The sequence below is a fragment of the Haliotis rubra genome, unplaced genomic scaffold, assembly GCF_003918875.1.
Source record: "Haliotis rubra isolate DU_JTF1 unplaced genomic scaffold, ASM391887v1 Scf8, whole genome shotgun sequence".
Lineage (NCBI taxonomy): Eukaryota > Metazoa > Mollusca > Gastropoda > Lepetellida > Haliotidae > Haliotis > Haliotis rubra.
The window spans coordinates 4,952,838-4,977,282 of NW_025767523.1; the positions used below are offsets into that span (position 1 = coordinate 4,952,838).

Sequence of the window (24,445 nt, forward strand, 5' to 3'; positions counted from 1 at the left end):
ACTCTTGGCCATCTAGGTCAGCAACAGGTGATGATGGAGCCCAGTGAGATGGATATAGAGCTGTATGGATGTTCTGGAGATGTTTCCAACATGACTGGCCGGTCCCTCTTTGTGGATTAATATGGTATGGAGAATGTTGCAGTGTGTTTGTTGCAGACCGTTTAAAATTTGACCGTGAAAACCTGTGTACATGGTTGTTGATTTTGGGCCTGACAACAGCTAAGAGCAGGGGATTACTTGTAGCAGAAGACTCTAAAGTCTGAGTGTTTCACACTAAATCATTGATTGTATGAGGAATGCTTGGTGGGATAATGGAGGTTGATACAATAGTCATCCGTGTCACGTTAGGCATTCCTTCTTGAATATTTGCCAACAGAGGCACCCCTATCATTTACCATCTACGGCGATATGGGTTAGTCAATTAGTGAATCATACTAACACAGTATCCTGATCGGAAATATGGCCTGCAGACAGCTGTAAAAGTGCTGATACTGTAAAACGCCATTCAGTCATTCAGTAAAACCTGTATGTCACAAATTAATGAGAGAAATGTGTCAAAACTTTCAGAGTAATATAATGTAATCATGTATATTTGACAGTGGAAGACAGTGTCACTTGTCTGCCAATATAGACTTTGTTCTTAAAAATATGCTGTGTACCCTGCTTGTCCAGGCCCCCCCTTCCTCAACGCCACCTCCTCCTCAAGTCCATGTTAAAGTATAGGAGTTCAATCATCTTAGCGCTTCGTCGTAAGTCTATGTTAAAGTATAGGAGTTACGATCATCTTAGTGCTACGACTGTCGTAAGTCTATGTTAAAGTATAGGAGTTGCGATCATCTTAGTGCTACGATCGCTATGAGGAACGGGGCCCAGACCAAAGAAATGCGTAATTGTTTTATATCATTGACTAAATGAAGTGTGGTCCAATTGGATTTCATAAATGAGTTTTAATGATTATTTGGAGATGAAGAAGGATGTTTCAGTGCTCACTAAGGATCTGAAACTGTCAAAACGTGCAATCTTGGGTTATTTCTGGTTAGGAAACTAAAACTGCAGTCCCTGTCATGTTAAATTTCCTTAAACTTTTTGAAACTGAATCAGAAAGTTCCATCCTTGATCCACAGCCAGTGTAGTGTGTGGTTGACTTTTCAGTGTTCAGAATTAGCAGAAAAAAGCAACTAGTTCACGGTGAAGGAATTCATTACCATTAGCGTAAAAACATTCATTAGCTCAGCCTTGCAATATTTGTTCTTACCCAACCCTGGCTAACATTTTTTGGTAGGTTAGTAGGTAACAGGGCTGATAGAGAATTTAATTACCAAGTCACAGAAACACAGACAATACTCTTGTCACCTTGAATGTTTGAAAAATATCTTGTAAATTGATTTACGATTTACATGAAATATCTTGAGATGTTTTTCTTATCATGAAATAATAATCATATCCTAAAGAAAATTACAACCAGATTATTATCAGATTATGAAGATCCTTTGCTACTGTTCTTCATGTTAGCGTTTCGTATTACATTACATTGTGAGTTTATTATAAAATCAGAGGCAGTGCTTATGTCAACTGTAAATGTGTGTGTGGTTAGATTTGTACAAATATTGTAGTTCAGTCTCCAGAATGATGTCTTAATAAACATATTTATGGGGATTATATTGGTTTTGCTAGTGGTGTGGCGATAAGGCTAGTGGTTTGGCGATAAGGCGTCTTATCGTTATGATTTACAACATACACAGGTATTGCTGTCCATGTGACGGAGGGTGTACTAGTCAACAATGTATCCAGTGTGTGCTGGTTTGACTGTGTTTGAGTAGTAGTTTTGTGATTTAGTAGCGGTTTGAATACCATCCGCAATGTGGGTCCAGCTTAATGAGGTGCTGTCCACTCAAGGCAGTTGTAGAAGCTGAAGCATGCTAGAGCTTGACATTGCAAGGCAGCTGATGAGCTTGTAGAATGCTGATGATGGCGATTGGGGGGAATCGAGTTTTGATTTTATTTGAATTGGGATGAAACTGTTTTTAAAGCAGGGTTTGAGTTTTGATTTGCTGAAAAATGTGAAGTTTTTCAAACAAACATTTTTCAAACTTGAACATTTTTTAATTAAATTATTATTGTTTCATTGATTTGATAATAGATTGCAGTGCCATATAAATATGAGATTAGCAGTTTTACAAATAACAGACTTGTTTCCAAATTGGAACTTAAATTTCAAATCCATGGATCATATGCAGTCATATAGTTGTGGAAACAGATTGTTTTCTAACCTGAAATTAGCGATGTTGGAAAGATCTACGCATAAGAGCAGAATAAGATTCCAAATTTGAAATAAAGCAAATTGTTAAATAAAAATAAATTTAATTTATTTTGTGTATGATACTGCTGTAATGTAGGCATGGAAAGAGATGGTTTTCGAATTGTGATGCACAGTTTCACAAAGGTCTACGACCCATGAGAGCAGGCTGAGTTTCCACTACCGGGTGGGATTGACCCTGTCCCCTGTCCCCACCCACACGCCATGGTTATTGTCATCCCTTTATCCCAGTCCCCAACCCTACTGTGATTTCCTGTTTATGTACAACTTGGGAGTTCAGGGGAGGGTCATGGATATTAAACATTAAGTGTTGAGATTCTGTATGGCAGGGTGAATAAACCAGCACCCTCCCTCAGATAGCAAGTGCCCCCCACATGCTTTTCATTGGATGACATGAGGGTGACATTTTCAATGGGGCTTTTTAGATAACACAAATAAGAATAAGGAAAATTCTTTGAATTAAAATCAAGAGAAAGGTTAAATTATATTTACTGTTGAATTAAAACATATTTCTAAACACCAGTTATTATGTAACTGAAATAATCTTTAATGCGATATTAAATTCCATTTAAAATTACCTGTGATGAATGTAGCTTTTTTTACATTGTAAAAAGGTCATTGGATATTTTAAGTCTTCAAGTTTGAAATTGTAACAATCATGATATTTTTAATGTTGGCTATGTATGGTAATGAATGTAGGTGATAGGCATCTGATAACTAGTTACATAAAGTGTATTTCTGTCTCTGTGTGGGAGGTCTGGGTGGGTGTGTATTTTTGCTGGTTGTGCCAACAACAGCTGATTCACAGACAAGGAGGGTCCCCTAAACACTGATGGTGTTTAAAGGGCGTGGAGTGAGTGAGTGAATATTGATTCAGGCAGCTTAAGCTACCTCCCAGTTATAGGGACATGTGAAAGTACCTTACAGACCGTAACCATTTTGGGAATCGAACCTTGTTGGAATGATCAGCTAACCGTTACCCACAGAGTTAGCCAGTGGTATTTCTGAAAGAGTAAGGCTCGGAATCAGAAGAAGAGGTGTTTAATATTGTTGCAGCCATCATTATAATCTTTTGTATTTATTCTTTGACTGTCATTCTTGTCTGTGCCAATGCCTTTCCTTTAATCCTGAATTTCTCAAGTGTACTTTTTCTGCTTCTTTGAGAGGCATTTAGAAGTCACCCAATATATATTCATATCCTTCCCTAATTTTTTCTGCAGTATGTTTAAATTTGAACAAACACTACTCAAATATTCTGCAGTAAATAATGTAATAGATATATTTTTGCTAAAATCAGTGTTAAAGGCTCCACGAATTCATCCTGAGTATTGGCAGAAGCTATAGCTCCATGCAGTGATAAAAACACTGTTCAAATACAGACATACTAATATGTTTTTAAGCAGCAGTTTATCTCTGAGGGAGACTTGGCCAATGGAACTAAGAATGACATAAACATTATCATTTGTCAATGTGAATTTGTTTTCCCATCATGCTGTATTTGTGCATGGTTAATAACTGATTGAATGTAAATTGTTTTTACAACCATACAGTAAACAATACACTTTCTCTTTGTCCGAATCTTAGCCATAGATTGCTTTTGAAAAACGTGTACGCATGAATTCAGTCGTGCCCATTTGGTTTAAGAATGCTCCATGAATATATCATGACACTTGATGCTTGTATTCGTAATTTATTTGAAGTAACTTCAAGCAAACATTCACCGACACTTCGTTGATTTTGACTCATGTCAATAGCTCACTGTTTGCTGTTGAACACCCTGGAGTGAATATAAGACAATATTAATATTCACACATGCTCTACAACCTTAAAGGATTTGTCGCGCGTTGTATCACCGTTTTATTTGTTCACGCAGATTCTGCAATAGGCGTTTGTTGTCTTGGCAAACCCAGGTCATAAGCACTAGACAGAAGTTTACAAACATGCAGAAAGACATTCTTTTTTGGTACTTTGACAATAATGGCTTGTCTTATTTACATTGCGGCTATATATGCGATGACATTTCAGATGCACTTATTATATTAGAATGTAAACTTCTTTTTTACCTACTAAACAATGCTCTTTTTTTGTGTGTATATTTTTTTCTGTTATTCTTTTGGGGCGAGGGTTAAATGAGTTTCAATTGAATATGTTAACATTTGTTAATTCAGACATCATTTCATTTTGGTCTTCATTTTCTGATAACTAATTTCTTTATATTTATTTCTTCATGCCCAAATCTAAAGATTGTTGAAGGCACTTGTAAGAAAATCAGCTCTTAAATATCTTTTGGTTCGTTGTGCTTGAAGGAAAGGTGCTCAAAGGGGGATAACTCTGTTTATCCCCCCAGGGTTGACAGAGAACAGTTTATGTAAATAAATCACTTTGCTAACAGTATGAGACACAGGCAAGCTGCAGAGGAGTCAGTGACATTAGTGGAAGATTTTGCTAATCATTGACATTTGGCACACTGGGGATTGGGTGGGGAGTATGGCTGAGGTCAAGCATAGAGGAATGTTGTTTTTTTCCTTCAGACAAGGAGAGCACACCTCACTCTACACAGCATCCATCATCTTCATGATAAAATGTATATTATGAATTTGAACTCAGTGTAGCAGCTTTCCTCAATTCTCCCCTTTAAAAAAAAGTAATTGTTATGATCAGCTGAGGAACAGTTTTACAAAGCTTGAGCCAAATTGTATCAATAATTTGTAGCAATATTTCAAGTTGTCATGATTTCTTCAATGGGCCCCCTGTTATTGAAACTGCCGATTAGATTAGAGTTTGTGAATTGTGAGAATGAAAACATATTTTTCAGTAACTAAGTTTGATGTTTTGAGGAATGTTTTTCCTTGGATTTTTCATTTTAGTTATGATCATGAAGGTATTGATAAATTTTATTACGTTGTAAGTTTTGGGAAGAGGAAGGGTGTTTTTGCAATATTATGATAGAAATTTGTTTGGAGTACATCCTGTTATGTGCTATGCAAATAGTTGGTGAAGTTAACAAGCCCCCACACAGAGGAAATACAATCTCCCAACTTCCTCCAATAATTTGCTTCAATACTTCCTACTGTGTCTGTGTAGAGGGCAGAGGTTAACACTTGAGCAGGTCAAGGTCAGTGGTCACTTTGAGATAAGTTATGAAATATTTATGTTCAAGGAGATTCGCATATGTGATGATGAGTATTTCTGTAATTAACCATAATTTCTCTAACATTGTATTCAGTGGAACTGTGAAAAAATGTATTCTAAGTAGGTTAGAAAATGGTTAACCAATCAAACGTAAACTTGTCCCACCTGCCAATTGAATTCGAGAAAAGAATGAGAACTTTTGTATCCAGATATGGGTTTATCCAAACGAAAACCTGGATGTTATATTCAGGTTTTCATGTGAACTAGACATCGAGAATATCCTTAACATATTTCTCAAACAGAGAAGGACATACTGTAGAGAAAATAACGTAGTTAATTTATGTTGCACAGGAACATTTCAGTTAAAAACAGATACGTGGCAAACGCATAATTGTATGCATACATTCTTATGTTCATAGCAAGGTAAATGCAGAAAAAAAGAAATTTTGATCCAATGTAATATGAGAATTTATTGCTATCATGAAAACATTGTAATGCCATTTGACTCGGGCAAATCCACATGTGTTGTAACATCCTCAGTGTTTAGTATGGTGGTTGGTCATCACATATTGATTCCCATCTCCGGCCTACATCTCTAGTGTGGCTGTTTGGACGAACCGAAACCTGGATGTCAACAAACAGTGAACCACAGGAGATAATCCCCTTTCCTTCAGAGTTAGCACTCAGTGGTGTGGCTAGGTGCGAGGAGATCCTGTGGTCTTCTTCCACTGTTGGTGGACACTTAGAATCATGTCAAGGGTCATCATTTTAAATGGGCTGTGAGGCATGATGGTCCTGCGTGGTTGGCGAGCTTGTGCTATAATGTATTTGTGTTTGTGGATTGTCTTACAGGCAGATGGCATTGTAGCCATTTAGTTTCAGGCTGTTCCACTGCATTAATGCTAAGGTGGCTGTTGTGGTATTTACTGACCTGCCTGTTAAGACGGAAATCGCACTTCTGGTGCTTGTCCTGTCTTATCATTTAGTTTTCCCTTGACAGACTTGGAAGAAAAACATTGTTTTTTCCAGCCGGGAAATTTTTATAGCAAGGCAATAATGTGATTTGACTGTGAAAACTAGCAAGAGTGATTTAGGTAGCGAGACGTCGGTTAAACGAGAGGGCAATTAATTAACACCATGACTAGAAGGGAATCGGAGGGAAGAGTTCACACAAGGGCATGTAACTCTTGATTGAGACAGTCTAGGACACAACAGATTGAGATAGGGAATGTTGACCAAGTCAATTTAATAAAGGGAGGGCAGGGATATTGACTAGCAGACGCAGTCTATTTATAGTCACAGGGGATGGTAGCGGTGAGAGATGCCATGGCCCTGTGTCTCCATCAACCAACATTTCCCCTTCATTCATGCTCAATTCCAGTTGTGTACCCTGAGGCTGACTACCACTGATCCTTCTTGCCCCATTGATTTCTATTGTCATGGAACATTCAATAACGCCACATTTAGCTCCATCTGCTTTGTCATTCTTGCAGTAAAACTAAAGATTGGGCATGTGGATCCACAGCTTATTGCAGTCTATTTAAAGGTAGTTGATTTATTGCTGATGTGGGCAATCTGTGACACTTATTGATACTGGTAGGTAAAATTGATAACACACCTTCACTATGGAGATCAGATAAGCTTATCCTTGTTGGGATGGTGTATGAGTTTCAGATTAAGAATTACATGTGAATATTTGTCTTTAATTGTTGAATTTTGTTATACTCCAAAAGGCAGAGGTTTAACCATTGTCTTGGCAACAAGTGCTTAATACAGTTGCCTTGTAGTTGAATTTATTTAAATATTTCATTATTTTAATTATCTTAACTTCAAATGTGGTCAGAGCGGGAGTTTATCACAAACTGCATTGTGGACAGAAAATGTCTGCATGTTAATAACTTCAGCCATGTTAGTAGCACAATATCTTGCATACAATTATCTCATTATATTGAAGTGTCTGAAGACTTTACTCAGTAACTACTTGTTGGAGCTATTTTCAGTCGACGTGACACAGTCAGTTCAATTGTAACATAAACCTGTACAGTGCGGTTGGGAAAGTAAGGTTTCTTATAAATGTTCCTTCTTAAACCATGTTAACTCTAACCCACATTAATTTATTTCGGTCAAATCCAGTATTATTTTGATCAAAATCAAGAAGAAACACTTCTGTTTGTAGTCAGAATAAAATATATCTCCCAAAATGATGGAATGTAATTTGTCGACTGACAGTGGTGACTATGGAAGGTATTAAATGTTGCAATGTTATGTCAGCGTATGACCTTATTTCACCAGCTAGACATAAAACGGGCATTCTTTGGGATCCTGATCTTCCTCCCCGCAAGCTATGCCGTCATTCAGCTCCTGTATCCTGCACTTGGCTCCACGGGGAAATATGACAGTTCATGTATACATATCTACTGCTTCATTATTTATGATGATGTTTAAGTGGGTGCTATTTCCTGGTAGAAGTCATTTTTATGTATTCCCATGGTTTTCCTTAAACCTTTGTTTCAACTCCCTGCGGACGTTTTCAGACATACAGTATTTATTGTTCATTACATCATGGGTGTTTCCACTTAAAGTTATGAGATAATATTTGAAAGATCAAATTATATATATTTTCTGAGTGAGAAGATATAGAACATATGACACACCATTACATTACTGGGTTATGGGTGCTTCCAGACACCAGATTTTCCAGTTTACTCACAACTCAGGGGGCGGTTGGGTAGCCTAGTGGTTAAAGTGTTTGTTCATCATGCTGAAGACAGGGTTTCGATTTCCTACATGGGTACAATTTGTGAAGCCCATTTCTGAGGTCCTTCATTGTGATATTGCTGGAATATTTCTAAATGCAGCCTAAAACCATGTTCACTCACTCACTCACTCCACAAATCAGGGGGGCGGTTGGGTAGCTTAGTGGTTAAAGTGTTTGTTCATCATGCTGAGGATTTCGATTTCCTACATGGGTACAATTTGTGAAGCCCATTTCTGATGTCCTTCATTGGAATATTGCTAAATGTCGCCTAAAACCATACTCACTCACTCACTCACTCCACAAATCAGGGGAAGGTTGGGTAGCCTAGTGGTTAAAGCATTCGCTTATCACTCCAAAGACCCAGGTTCGATTTCCCACATGGGTGCAACGTGTGAAGCCCCTTTCTGGTGTCCCCTGCCGTGATATTGCTGGAATATTGCTAAAAGCGGCATAAAACTAAACTCACTCACTCCACAAAACAGAAAGCGGTTCAATATTAAGGGGAGTCTCTGGGTTCTCCATGGTATTTCAGTATAGGTTCCTATGACAAAAAACCCCAAAACCCTACCCCTATCCCACCACACTTGTCTTTATTGCTGAATTTCCAAGTGTTTCAATGTTACTGCCTTACAAGCAGCTGTTGTATGTAGGGGGGGGAGGGAAAGGATCTGAATGTCAGGATTGTAAACAGAGCAGTTATCCAACTGGATGGTTCATGCCCACACCAGTAACACGGATACACAACTGTTGATGTTATGCCATAAGGAGCCAGTCACCTGTTGACAATAATAATTTTATCCCTCTGTTAACCATGAACATGTTGGTTCAGAGTGTTTAAGTAAGCAGACAAATTGGTTCAGTTCAGTGTAGTGCATCATTCTGTGTGTGTCATTAACTGCTCGCCATACTGTTTATATAATACCTGTCTTTATCATCACTGATTTTGAGGAAAGCGTTTATCTTGTTCAGACAAGATCTATCAAATTAATATTACTTGTGCAAACTTAAGAATTCATGCTTGAAAGACATTAAACTGTCAACCAGTTAGTTTATTTCCGATACGCTGGTACATCTCGTTTCTTGAATGTTTCTGCACATTTCGGAATTATTAAGAAACAAGTAGCTGCATTTATAGTGATGTGCCATCAGCAGTTAGTGTATACTCTTTACTGTTAATAGTACGCATACACTAACAGAGTTTGAAATTCTTTTTATTAGAACCCTAGTGGAATGGTTAAAATCAATCACAATAAGTTCCTGGTACCAAAGGACACACTTAAAGGTCATATTTTAAGTAATACATTTAATGTGGTGATGTATGATATTCATTGCCAGAAAAAACATGTTTTTAATAGAAGTAGCCTGCGCCAACATGCATTGTATGATCCTTTATATATGTACTACTTTTGTTTAAACTCTTCAATTTCAAAGGGTACATAAAAATCTTTTCTTTTCCTGATTAATCTTCACAAATAAAGTTCCTTTTTCAGAATTCAAATCAATTAGATAATTAAATCCTGAAAAATTGTCTATAAGTAAACATCATGAGGACATTAAAATGTGAAGAGTTTGTCTCCTAGGTGTGTTTATTATTATTTATGTGGAAGAAAAATACATTTACTCTGCTCAAAAGAAGTTAAGGAACACCTGATATTTTCATATGAAGAACACCTGATATTTTCATATGAAGAACACCTGATATTTTTCATAGGAAGAACTGATATTTTCATAGGAAGAACACCTGATAATTTCATAGGAAGATAGCCTGATATTTTTCATAGGAAGAACACTTGATGGTTTCATATGAAGAACACCTAATAATTTCATAGGAAGAATGCCTGATATTTTTCATAGGAAGAACACCTGATATTTTCACTGGAAGAACACCTGATATCTTCTTATGACAATAGTTTATCAGTGACATGACATGACAGGGGAACCTTATTTATTTGAAAAACTTGGGTATTCTTTAACATATTTTGTGTAGTGATGTAGTTTCAGTCACTTTATCACAACTTGGGCTACTGGGCAAGATTTACCTTGTAGTCAGGACAAAATAACATGGCTGAAGTGTTACACACTATAAGCAAATTATTCTCTTCTGAATCATGTGGACACACTGGGATCTTACTATGAGCTATAAATAGCTGAGGGGAAATCCTCTTGGTAGGTTCTCCATTAAAGTAAGGGGTCAGGTGATTGGCAAGAAGCTGTACACTTACGTCAGCCTATTCCGGGTAGTTGAACCATGAATACAAGCTTAAAGGATGTGTCTTATCAGTGTTGTATGTGGTTGAGAAAGGAAGTCCTGTAGGTAATAACCAGGAAATTTTAAAGACTCTCTGTTTTGATTGATGTGGACAGAATTACATTAGTAACAGTCTAGCGACTATTTCTGTAAATGAGTAATGATTTGACAGGATTTGATTGGATTTCAATGAGTGATGAAACGGACAACTATTCTAATTATATCTAGGGCACTGTGTCAGTACTTTACAGTTTTGTAACATGTCAACCTTTTCTCCCATTTGCTTACGGTTGACATTTTATGTTTACATCTATTCTTTTAGGAGTAGTACTGATATAGAATCCTAATACTTCCAATTATTATCTTGCCTTGGAACTCATAATGAACAGATCTGACATTTCCAGCAAACTGAAGAACTCTTCCAAAAGTATGTCTGTTTTTGACTGCTATTTAATCGATATACAGTCATATATAAGTGTTTCGTGAACTGTAATACGTGTTGACATTACTGGTATGTTCATTCTTGTTTGTGCTTCTGTTGATTCGTCTCATTAGATACCTCAGCGGGTTGATTCCTCACATGGGTACAATGTGTGAAGCCATTTTCTTTTATATTCCACTGCGATATAAGTGGTATATTTGCTGAAAGTGTTAATTGTTGCCCATATGCTTAGATAACTGTGTGTATATTTCAGGTCTGCTGACGTCTTGGTGTGAGGAATTGGGAAGGTCGTTACTATTAAGACACCAGAAAAATCGTCCCAACGATCTTGGGAAGGTTCCACCACCCGCCATGCACCAACAGATGAAGTCAATGCCGCCAGTGCATCCTGGGTAAGTTTTAACATGAATCCCCTCAACTTCGCAATATTTGGAACTCAGTCAGTCTAAGTAGTATTTTGATTCACTGTTTAAAAAAAGGAAGCAATTTTTTGGTTCACAGAAGAATTTATTCGGTCATCTTTGACTGTAGGAAATGGTCTTTGTGTTATTTGATACAGGCTGTCCTCATCTCTTTAACAACACCGGAAAACGTGAAAAAAAGGATGTGGAGTGAAATGTGTCGTATTGGGGTGGTCACTGAACAATGCTTCATAGCGACCCAACACCCTCTGTATTTGCTGGGTAAAAGCGTCTTTTGAGTGAGGACAATGTTAACTACAGTTTGCCTTAGAAGAGATGGAAATCATTGAAGCGTAGGATCACTCCAAGGCACAAAAGCAGTCTTTGGCCCCGGTAATGGTTTGATAGAGTCTGAATGTAGGCCACATAAAGATCGCCAAGCAGGACTTGGGTGAAAACTCCACTTGAATCTTTTGTTGGTCTTTGTGATACACTTGTCAGTGTTCCTTGGGCAACTCGACTTCACGAGACTCTTTAGAATGCTGGGTTAACGTTGCACCCAATTACCAGCTGGCTGAGCAAGCGTTTTATATACCTCGGGCTGTTGCTTTGTGTGAAAAACATGGCTAATAATATGTGCGAGTGTTTAGTACATACGCAAGAATGTTTCAGGCTGTGATCATTGGGAAAAGGTGTGAAAGGAGAATGTTATCTGACTGATTAACGAAGAATGCCATGTCTTTTTACATGAAACTGGATTAAGAAGGGTCCTGAAAGCTTTTCTGAGGTTGAGAGGAGAAGCTATACTATAGAAGCTAAAAGTGATTTGTGATTGAATGTTAACAAATAACATTGTTAAATATGGAAAAAAAATTTGGGGATATCGTCACTTGTGACATGTATCCTACCAAAGTGAAATATTACATATTCGACTCTCATAATGAAATGGAAGTTAACATGTCATTGAGTGAATAAGGAACCATCTAATAAGATTAAACATATAACCTTTTGCAAGTGAATGAATAAGTAACGAAACTAGTTTATGCTTGAAAACAAATTATTGGTTAGACAAGTTGTAGACAAAGCTGAGTGACGTGTGCGATGGAGCCTGTGTCATGCAGGTATCACGTTCCCTGGCAATATGTCACTGCCGGCTCCGTCTGGTGCGACAGGGCAGCAGCCATCATGAGGCCTAGTTATGTCGTAGCCTGAACACTTGCGGAACATTGTGAGGGATTGCCACCAGATATGTTATCTCGTACATATATGAGGTAAATGTGTTTCAAGGTCTTTGCTCAAGAGTTGTTAAAACTGTACATGATTGTCGGTATAATTTATGGTCTGAGGTCATGGATTTATATGTAATAAGTCAGAATTAGTTTTAGGTCAGAGATATATTTATCATTTTAAGTGGCAAAAAATCCAAAACACTAAGCATGAGATTTATAATAACAAAAAAACAAGAATAACTTGATTCTCTGTCACCAGTGGATTCTAATGTCTAGCAAAGTTTCTTGTTTTAAAGAGTAAAGGTGGATATGTTAGGATTAGATTATGCGGAAAACAGTACAGGAAGATATGTTTAGGGTTGTCGTTCCAAAAGGTTCAATTTTGACCATACAATTGATTGAAAGTGTGGGATATTATTATGGCTGATTCACAAGTATCCCCAGCATCACATCATATGAAGGAAAGAACAGTCCTTGATTTCATTTTCATTCAGGGATGCATGTTGACTATTAATCAGAAATGAATTCAATAATGAATTGATCTTGATCGTATGACTAAATGACCCATGACCAAGTGATTGAACCATTGTCACAAAATCGGGGACGTAAATGTCATTTCTGATCTGGTTGTAGAAGGTTCTGAATAAGCATTTTGAAGTGCGTCCTAAATAGGTTCTAACAATTGCTTAATCAATAGGTGCGCAGTTCGTGCTTTTAGCTATAGATCGGATAGTGTCATACCTGGCATCGTTTTTGAGTCTCCAGGAAGCTGTGTTGGAATCGTCTTGCTAACCGGTATATTCATTAGCTGAGTCTTGGAAATCAATAGTCACGATTATGAAGAAATACGAAAAGGTCACTGAGTGCATGCGACAAAGTGTCGCTGGAATATTGCATAATGGGTACATTTTGTATAGATTGGAAGTAATTGATGTTTACTTTTTCTTGAAATGTCTTCCTTTTTCATTGGAAGTACTTATGTTCGGACTCCATATTGGAATACTCTTTGTCTCCTATCATTGTTCGATCACTTACAAGTTCAATTTGTTTAGGTGGTAAAAGTATGTTTCACTCATTTGCCAAAGTTTAATAGCTTAATTATTGATTGGATTTTTTGTACCTTTCTGGTTTTCATTGAAACAAAAATAATTTTTTTGGAATATTTCATGTTTAACCCTATTAAGCATTACAATTTGTGAGTCAGTAGTGTTTGTACAGTACATGTGGGATAGGTGGTAAATTAGTGGTTTATAGGGAGCACCGCCAGAACTCAAATTGTGAGGAGTGTAAGAAACAGAAATGGTGATCGCCAGGCTCGTGTTGGTGGCTGTACTTTGGTATGCCCGTGAATAGCAGCAACTTTCTCACTTGAACTTAGTGTATCTGTAGTATATCAGATGGCCACTTGTGATAGAACTGGAGCTGGTGCTGGAGAAAGGGTGGGCCAGAGTGTAAGATGGGGCAACGTACAGGTGACACAGTGTGTTAGGTGGGGCAACATACAGGTGAGACAACATACAGGTGAGACAGTGTGTTAGGTGGGGCAACATACAGGTGAGACAGTGTGTCAGGTGGGGCAACATACAGGTGTTAGGTGGGGCAACATACAGGTGAGACAGTGTGAGACTGTGTAAGGTGGGGCAGGGTGAGGCAGTGTGTCATACAAACATACAAACAGGTGAGACAGTGTGTTGGGGCAGGTGGGGTAACATACAAACAAACAGGTGAGACAGTGTGTAAGGTGGGGCAACATACAGGTGAGACAGTGTGTAAGGTGGGGCAACATACAGGTGAGGTGAGACAGTGTGTAAGGTGGGGCAACATACATACAGGTGAGACAGTGTGTCAGGTGGGGCAACATACAAACAGGTGAGACAGTGTGTCAGGTGGGGCAACATACAAACAGGTGAGACAGTGTGTCAGGTGGGGCAACATACAAACAGGTGAGACAGTGTGTAAGGTGGGGCAACATACAGGTGAGACTGTGTCAGGTGGGGCAACATACAAACAGGTGAGACAGAATGTATGGTGGGGGCACAGAGACTGTGTAAGGTGGGGCAACATACAGGTGAGACAGGTGAGACAGTGTGTAAGGTGGGGGCAACATACAGGTGAGACAGTGTGTAGGTGGGGCAACATACAGGTGAGACAGGTGACAGTGTGTAGGGGGGCAACATACAAACAGGTGAGACAGTGTGTAAGGTGGGGCAACATACAAACAGGTGCGACAGTGTGTAAGGTGGGGCAACATACAGGTGAGACTGTGTAAGGTGGGGCAACATACAGGTGAGACAGTGTGTCAGGTGGGGCAACATACAAACAGGTGAGACAGTGTGTAAGATGGGGCAACATACAGGTGAGACTCCAAATAGGGGTTAGGGCAAGATTATACATGGGATGGAACTAAATTGGGGCCAGGTACCGGGTGAGAGATTGTGATGTTTACTTCTTTCAGGGGATGGTATATGATGTTCTGGTTAAAGACTGCTCATAGTAGTTGCATTGATAATCAGATTTTGTACTTCAGGAAAGTGTTGTACTAACAAAATTGCAGTTTTTTTCTCTTTAGTTTTGCCATTCTTTTAGTGCATGTGTGATATCTTATTTGACTGTTTAGATAGATAAGATAAGATAAGATATTTATTGCATAGCATTCCATGAAGAAACAGTGGCAATATTCTATCAACTTTATTTATTTGGTTTGGGGTTGTTTTTTGTGAATGGTGCAGTGGTCATGGTTAGATTTAGGAAACTCTCATGTCATCAAATGAACATTAAAGAGATACGGTGAAAGTCAAAGAGTTTAATATTGTTGAATTTGGCGTGTGATGATTGAAAGGTCCCCCCAGCTGGTGTCCAGCGGACATCAGATATTGTCCAGCTGTCCTGGGAAACTGCTGCATCAGCATGTCTGAGTTTACAACCACATGGGACCAGCCTGGCATAAATCCTAGCTCCGATGAATAAGTAATGGTGTTCCACATACATGATTTAAATCTTGCCATGTCATGGTTACTACAAATGTCAGCCTGACCTGTCTGTAGTATAAAATGTAAATGTGGTGGCTACTGTACCCCCACCTGTAGAGCCTCGGCAGCATTGACCACTTGACCCTGGCTATTGTGGTATACATTACAATCACCCAGCACAGCAGGCAGTGGAGGCAGGGCTGGCAGCTCCAGAGTTCATACACTGCCAGGCTAGTAGAGGCCATTACCCCAGTGGTGAAGGCACTTCAAAAGGCCAGTGGCAGGTGTTATGCAACAGTTTCAGGCTCTACCCCTTAAAACTTGGGGAGGGGGAGGGGGTGGTGCACTGATGAGGGTTAAGGTGCATGTAGTTATCAGTCAAAACCCTCTGTATAAGGCAGGATTAGGGTACATGGGTATTAGAACATGTATATAGTATATTTTGCAGTAGATATCAGGATAGTCTGTCTCACAGTCCCAGGGCCCTGTTCCTCAAAGCGATCATAGCACTACGGCAGTCGTAAGTCTGTGTTAAAGTGTTGGAGTTACGATCATCTTAGCACTATGATCGTTTTGTGGAATTGGGCCCTGAACCACATTATTTTCCCTACTGCCTAGTCCTCCCTGCAATGCTAAAGCCCTAAATGAAGCCCGTCTAGATTTCTCCAGGTTAAAGCCTCCCTGGGGCACCTTTCCAATTTATATGTGTCTATGTGTTGCTATCAAAATTAGATATATTCAGAGACTAAGCGTTAGTCTAATATCAGGACTGTATGGTATTGCCCCGTTATACCCCAGTACACTTTTCAAAAGATACTCATTACAATATGTATGCAGTTGTATATTAAGTTAAAATGTGTGAAGCCCATTTCTGGTGTCCCCCGCCTTGATGTTGCTTGAATATTGCTAAAAGCGGTGTAAAACCAAACTCAATCAGTATATTAAGTAAAAACGTTTTTGTGAAGTTTTAGTCTCTGTGGTTTAAGTTAAAGTCTACAGAGACTTTCATTCCCAACTGATGTTTTTTCTTTGTAATTAATTGACAAAATAGCATACTTTGATGCTATATATTGTATAAAAAAGAATATGGAACCCCTAACTATCCAACTTCATTTTGAGATGGCTATTATCAGAACCATAACATTTATATTTAGGGCCTTAGTATGTACTAGTGTATATATATGTATATATAAGGCCCGTACATACTAAGGCCCTAAAAAGTGTGTGTGTGTATGTATGTGTGTGTGTGTGTGTGTGTATATATAATAATCGTGTGCTTATTTCAGAAACTTCTTCTTATATATGTACTACTGTACGCTCGGTATTCTCATCACTTTCTTTATATATATATATATATATATATATATGGTATTTATATAGCGCTACAGTCCATCCTCATCAACATGCATGCTCAAATATCTCATGTACAATCAGTGTCACTGTCAAACACTCTAGTTTCCAGTATAATTTATATAGCAATGCGTATCACAATACAGGTACTTGCATTGCAATATATTGCAATACAATGTATTTAAAATTACCCAACTCTTGTAAATATGCCTCTTTAGGGTATCCAGAAATCATTATTTTGGGGGATTTATTTCGATATACATAAGAGTTTGGTTGGGATATTGGCATACAAGACACATGGCAGATTGAGGGTCCTTCATCGCAAATAGTTACTGTATAATATTGTATTGTTTTTAATGTACAATGAAACATTTGTGTTAAAAGTTGACACCTTTGTGCAGCATCAGTAGAACAGGCCTTAGTGGTACGTAACATAGGTACCCCATAAGCATTCTTGACCATTTGAACTGATGGGCATTTCAAACTCAATTGTGAAAATTGTTTACCAGAATGTATATATGTCCACTAGAGAAACATATAATGTTCAGTATGATGATCAATTCTTGGTTGAAATTCCTGCTTATGATGATCTTGAGAATTTGTGCCTGTGATTGGCTGAAAGGAAGTGGAGTAAATTATCTGAATTAATATCTCGATGCACGGCAAGTCCTAAAAAGACCACTTCACATTACCAGTTTCTCAGACACCATGCTAAGAATCCACTTCCTCTTTGAGAGCTCATCTAAATATACAGAATGTTGTCATGGCCACCAGACTATCACTTCCCCTCCTAGTTACCCCTTCCATGAAAAATCAAATCCTTGAAATTCTTAAACGCTTTTGTGTGTCTGCCTACGCAGACTTAAAAATTCCTCTGGGGCAATACAACCATTAGCATATGGTTACAGTGTGTCAATTTCTCAAAATGAACATTGTTGGTAGACATATATGTGAAGCTATACATTTGTATAAATAGATATCTCGGGCACTGTATTCAAGGTTATCACATGGTCGTCTTGAAATGAACATGGTGCATGTAAACAAAGTCATTTCACTTCTATAAAAATAACTTCAAAGCATGATGCTTTACATCAGGACTTATTCCAGAATCGGTTGGACTACTTTGGCTCAGACTCACAGTAGTTTTGTGCTAAGATTTGTTTGTGGAATGCCATCCAGGGCCATACATTCACATTAATGATAGTGCACTGACCTTTACTACCCTACCTTAGCATAGACTTATGATAGTTAAGTGCTAAGATCTGTTTGTGGAATAACATCCAGGGCCATACATTCACTTTAATGATAGTGCACTGACCTTTACTACCTTACCTTAGCATAGACTTATGATAGTTAAGTGCTAAGATCTGTTTGTGGAATAACATCCAGGGCCATACATTCACTTTAATGATAGTGCACTGACCTTTACTACCTTACCTTAGCATAGACTTATGATAGTTAAGTGCTAAGATCTGTTTGTGGAATAACATCCAGGGCCATACATTCACTTTAATGATAGTGCACTGACCTTTACTACCTTACCTTAGCATAGACTTATGATAGTTAAGTGCTAAGATCTGTTTGTGGAATGGGGCTTACTTCACACTGTAGTCTTAGCGCAATGACAGTTGTAACTAGCATACTTTAGTATAGACTTATTATGATTATAGTACAAAGATCTTTTAGGGGAATAGTACCTTTGGTGTCATTTAACAAAACCACCTTAGTACAGGCACCAAATTTAGAGTGCACTTTGGTAAGGCCTAGGCCTAGGATCGTTGCTAAGATAGCTCTGTGGCTGAGCTCTGTAGGCCACTAATCTAATCTCTGCAAATTACAAAGCTAATGTTTGAAATGCAAATACTGCGACATTAAGACCAGGTTTGTGACTCATGAGGAGGTTAAGATTTACAACCCCTCCATACTTCAAGGCACAGTTTATGACAATGATTGGTTACCTGGTGTTTGCTTTACACAGTTCATCATGTAAGCATTTAACCTGTCAACAAAAATTTGATAAAATCTCTGCTTTTGTTTAATTTGTGCATTAATGCTAATTTATAGAGGCTAAGGCCATTTCTTATATGACAGATCTCACTACCTGATAGACAGTGCTTCTTGGTGCTCTGAAGTTAACAGGTTTAAGTAATCATTCCTGATAAAGATGCATTTCATAGAAAACTTATTTTACATCTCAATATAACAAATCAATTAGTAGGCTTTCATCAAACCATTTTGTGCAATCATTGTTATGTGATTGAAGATGAAATAGATGTACGATTGTGTGTTTTGTGAAAGTTAGCTGAAATATTTAATTTCCCAAACTGCAAAAGATAATTACCATACATAATGAAGTCTCGATTTTCTTCAGGTTCTCGAAATGTAAATGTCCCGTTAAACTTTGCAAGGTCCCTGAATTATATCTTTATCTTCACATTTATAAAAATTGTATGATTATAACGCTGTTTGACCTAAAGGCAAATGACACTGTCTGTCCATTTGGCTAGCTGTCCATCTGCCTGTACGTCAGTCTGAATCAAATTCATCAAAGTTGATTTTGTCGTTCTTTTGGATCTGGGTTTCAGCCAAGAACTGAGACATTCATTCAGTGTTCTCCTCCAGATACGTGAAGGTAATCTTTCAAGAGATACCAAAATGCTTCAAGGGTATGTGTAAGAGACCAGACCGTTGACATGTAACCTCCGCACATGCAAGTATGCAGTGCATACATAACGCACAGGAATAATCCCATCCATCAAGCTGTCTCACTGATTGATTCAAGCCTTGTTTCTCAACGTGCAGCAACATGTAATGAATTTGTCCTAACCTGGTAGAGGGCATATGTTATTTCTGGAAGCTCGGTTCAAGTGTAAACCACCAAAGCCTTCCTGTCAAATATTTAAAAATGTTACATTTAGTGTGTTGGTTGTTACTGCGCTGTGGAGCAGCTCCGCTAGGTTAAAGAGGCAATACTGGGCTATCAGCAACACATCACGTGATGTTTCCATGATAATTCGTGCCTCGGCTGTTCTATTGATTCAAAGAGGGCACTGAGATCTTAACCCTTGCCCATGTGATTTCTATACTGCTGTGGCCTAACTTATACATTGTGTAAGAAATGTCACAACTCTTTACCGAATAACGAAAGTGGTTTTCTCTTGAAGCCGAAGCTGGTTAGTGAATCGATAATGTGTTGGGTCTGTTGTTTAATAGAGTGTTGTTGGTCCGATTTGACATGAATAAAAGAACACACAGAGAGATTATGACCCAATTACAGTGCCAGCTGTTGTGGGATCACAACTGGTATGCTTGATAATAGTCACGTTAGCTTGAGTCCGCAGGTGTTACATAGGAAAATTATTGATACGTAAATTCTCATACACTTCACTGTAACATTATCAGTGTGATGGACATGGTTTGCTAATGCATGTAGTCAACTAAATTTAAATTTGGTTAACATGTCTGTCAGAAAGTATCAACATCTATTTGTGTATTCATGGCGCCGTCTCTTGCTGATGGGGCAAAGAATATTCAATCCCCATCCTCATCAGATCACTGTTGTTCCTATATAGATGGGGGGGGTCGGTGGGGTAGTCTAGTGGTTAAAGCGTTGGCTCGTCACGCCGAAGACCTGGGTTCGAATCCCCACATGGGTACAATGAGTGAAGCCCATTTCTGGTGTCCCCACCGTGATATTGCTGGAATATTGCTAAAAGCGGCGTAAAACCAAACTCAGTCAGTCAGTATATAGATGGGGCGGTGTGTAGCCTAATGGTTAAAGCGTCCGCTCCTCACGCTGAAGGACAGGTTTGATTCCCCACATAGGTACAAAGTGTGAAGCCCATTTCTGGTGTCCCTGCCGTGATATTGTAGAATATTGCTAAAAGCGGCGCAAAGCCATACTCACTCACTCCCATATATGTATTTCTGGCCGACAGTGTCAGAGGCTACACAGACTGAACTGGTGACATGTAGACATTTCGTCTTGTTGTGTTGTCATACATGACACAGACACACAAACATCAAGCAGCTCTGTGGGCACCCTGTCGGGACTTCCTGATCAAACCATACCCCCCACTGACTTCATCAGAGATTCACCTTCTATGTCAGAATACAGAAGTTTCTTGTTTTCTATATTCAGTGTGGTGAAATAGACCCATTCGGTGTGTATTACCATTGCTGCATAACAGCTTGAGCATTGCTTCAGCAGGTTTTAGAAACAGATATTCAGCTTCCAAAAAAGAATAGTTGAATAATTAAACATATTTAGATGTTCTCAATTATTCACAAGTCAAAGAGTAAACGAGTTATATGTGAAAACCTAGTCCTATTGGCAATGCATGTATGAAGGTGTTGAGTATTTTCACACACTGACAACACGTGGAAAGTTATGCAATGCCTAATTTACTGTATAATTCATAAAATAATTGGGATTTACAAATTTAAAAGGGTTTTGCAATATCATCATCATCATCATGATCATCACTCATTTATTACTCTAAATAATCCACCATAGGTGGTACATGAGTATCATAAAGGAGTACATACAAAATGTACAAGATGACTAAATGATACATCAATTAAAGTGTATACAAACAACCTTAATGAACTTGGATACATTTATTAAGGGTAGATATTTTATTTGAAAAAAGTGGACAAATTTCAGCTAGGAACCACAAGGTTCATTTAACAATGATTTACGGATGTCTGCAAAAAAAAAATTCATTTAAATAAATAGTGAAACTCATCTCCAATCAAATGTGAATCACATAAGTTACAAAATCTGTGTTCTTTTGGGGTATTTGGCCATCTCCCAGTTTCTATGGAAAGTTTATGGTTGCATGTTCTAAATTTTAGGATCAGTTTAGAAATTCCACTGAAAAGAAATGGTGCAACTTTCATCAGTTGAACTGTATATGATCTAATGTTGAAATGACACTAAGTTTGAAGGTTAATAAAAAAGTCATCTTGTATGTAAACTTAAATTCTAAAGGGCATACCAAAACATCTTTATGATGCTCTGAGGTACACAGAAAATATATTTTATCCATGTAATATGTAATAACTTAAATCAGCTGGTTTCAGAATAGGCATGGTTGAAGAAGCATTCATTCATTTGTAAAGTCATTTTCTATTCACACCTCTTGATAATTTTGTTTATATAATATCAAGATATATGATGTTTTATCCCATATTGTAAAATAATTTTATTTTAATGATAGAGGAATGAGGTTTATATTTCATAGAAGTTCCATAAAGCCATTTTGGTAGGAAGATATCATAAACTCTTAATCTAACATAGACACATGTATCACAGCCTTTGCATAAAGATATTTTTTCTAAATGAGACCTTGTAAACGTAAGCAAAGAGCGCGTATAATTTACAGTTTCTGTATACTGTATGTTGCTGATGCTGATGCTATGTTACATGTACATAAAGTGAAAGCCACGATTCAGCAGAAATACAGCTGGGTATTGCTTACTTGGATAGGCTAGTCAGGAAGCAGTACAACCAAATAGAATTTAACTAATCGCATTGCTGGAAACCTTCATGAATATTCAGACACCTGAACCAGCTGTTTTGCCTCTATCGTGTCGACCTTATTCTGCTACATATGGTTCTATACTGTTTATATTGGCCTTTACGCAAGCATATGACAGTGGAAGATAACAACCAGTTCAAGATTCATTCAGTAGTTTTCCAACACTTTCTGTTGTCATGGTTATTTCTGAATTTCGATAGTTTGAACTCGGGGAAATACCCAGGCAAGAATATGAAAACTATTTATAGAAAGTGGTTGGGTGACACCATGGTAAGCGTTCAGACATAAGTTCATGAATTAGATATGCTTTGTTGCCATGTTCAATGAATAGAAGTGTAGTTTAGCTGATTTCCATCATGAAATTACTCTCAGTTTGTAATTACGACACAGGGGCTGGGCTTCACTGTTTATGCGATGAAATGTAATTAATTAATAGGAGGAGATAATTGATGAGAGATGTTTCACGTAAATAGCTAATTATTTGTGAAAGATAATGGCGGAGTAGATTATGCGATGGATTATTTTGATATCGCCTATAATTGAAACAAAAGCCATCTGGTTGCTAATGGAGTGGTCATGTGACCGCCATGCGGGACCGACATTGATCGTGGGTTTTAATAGATCATTGCCGACTGCAAGTCTGCAGTAATCAGGAGGTGGATTTTTTCATTAATAAACAATCATTGTAGGCAGTGGTTGTGTTTGTTGTAAGATACAAGTTGAGCTGGGAAGGATCTTGTCAATGGATTCGTGTTGGTTGCTTAAGGCTGGCCTGGATGTAGATATATGTGTGTGTGTGTGACATTCAGCCTGTGCAGTGTTGATCATATCTAGATACTGCAATTTGGTCGTGGTGTTTCCGTGTTTTTGTCGTGACGTCAGGTCATTGGGAAAGTCGTCAGATCGGGTCAGTGTGATTGGCCATCAGAGAAGCGGTAGGCCCGGCATTCAACTACGAAAAGTGGGAAGCTAGTAGGCTGACTCGTCACGTTGATAACAAGCCAGGCAGCCAGACTTCTCACTGATACTTGCTTATATGCGAGAATATGAAACAAGCGAGGAGTAACTCGTGACTGTGTACTGACGAAGCGATCAGCAGCAGACGGACAGTAGCTTCTCTCTCTTCACTGCCAGTAGTCAATGATGAATGGGACTGAGAATGCTGTAATGACTTGTGCTCTGTGATTGACACTGACTTAACCAGAGAAAAAGACACACTCCATCTGTCCCTCGTTCTCTTACAAATTGGATTTATATGGAAACAGCAGCGGAGAACACAACCCTCGCTGGAGCCCTTGAACTAGCAATACTGAGGTTACCATTTGCTTGTTTGCCTTTGTCTGTTGCCAGTCAATAGTCCCCACTTTGTTGATTCCCTCGTTATAGCGTGCAACGTGTTAACTCGATAAGAATAGCATGTTAGCCCCTTCAGCTGTATGTACACACAGCTGTGGGCAAGAGGGAGAAATCGCTCATGAGTTAGCATCACCTTGGCGATGTTATCTCTTTTTCAATGTGCGGTATAGTGAGGTTTAGGTGCAATTTGAAATAATAGCAAGTTGACAAGATGTTGCAGCCAGCTCTGTCTACTTTTGTCCGACTTTAATTCGGTTAATGACAAATACGGCCAGAATATGTTTAATTCATTATGATAGAAGAAATGATGGGTGATGGGCCTTGTTTTCATGGGTGATTGTTTCAGGGACCAAGAACAGCTAAGTGGATATAGGTCAAATCCAATGACTTGATCACAACATGTTTAGGATTTTTGCAGTCTGAGCTAAAAATAATTCATGAGATAAGGTTAAGATGTGCTATTTCATGCTTACTGCTACATATTTAACGAGATAATTAGTCTGTGATAGATTACATCCTTGTACAGGATTAAGACTGGGAATTTAAATATAGACATTGTCTCAGGTTAGTGTTTAAGGTGTTCAACTAATATATCATTCTTAGTTACATTCGTGAAGCTGTTTGATTGGCTTCATTTTCAAAAAGACTAACCTTTGTGTATTGTTTTGTTCTAAGTTATGAACTTGAAGTTTGGTACAGG

The 24,445-nt window shown here is 38.2% G+C and overlaps 1 protein-coding gene across 1 annotated transcript in view; it reads left to right on the forward strand.

Annotated features, from left to right (window-relative positions):
• The window catches only part of LOC124261389 (zinc finger MIZ domain-containing protein 1-like), a 165,949-nt gene that overhangs the window by 126,338 nt on the left and 15,166 nt on the right, over positions 1-24,445 (forward strand). The window contains 1 exon segment of the mRNA XM_046695703.1: positions 11,151-11,289. Within this exon segment, the coding sequence (XP_046551659.1) occupies positions 11,151-11,289 (139 nt within the window).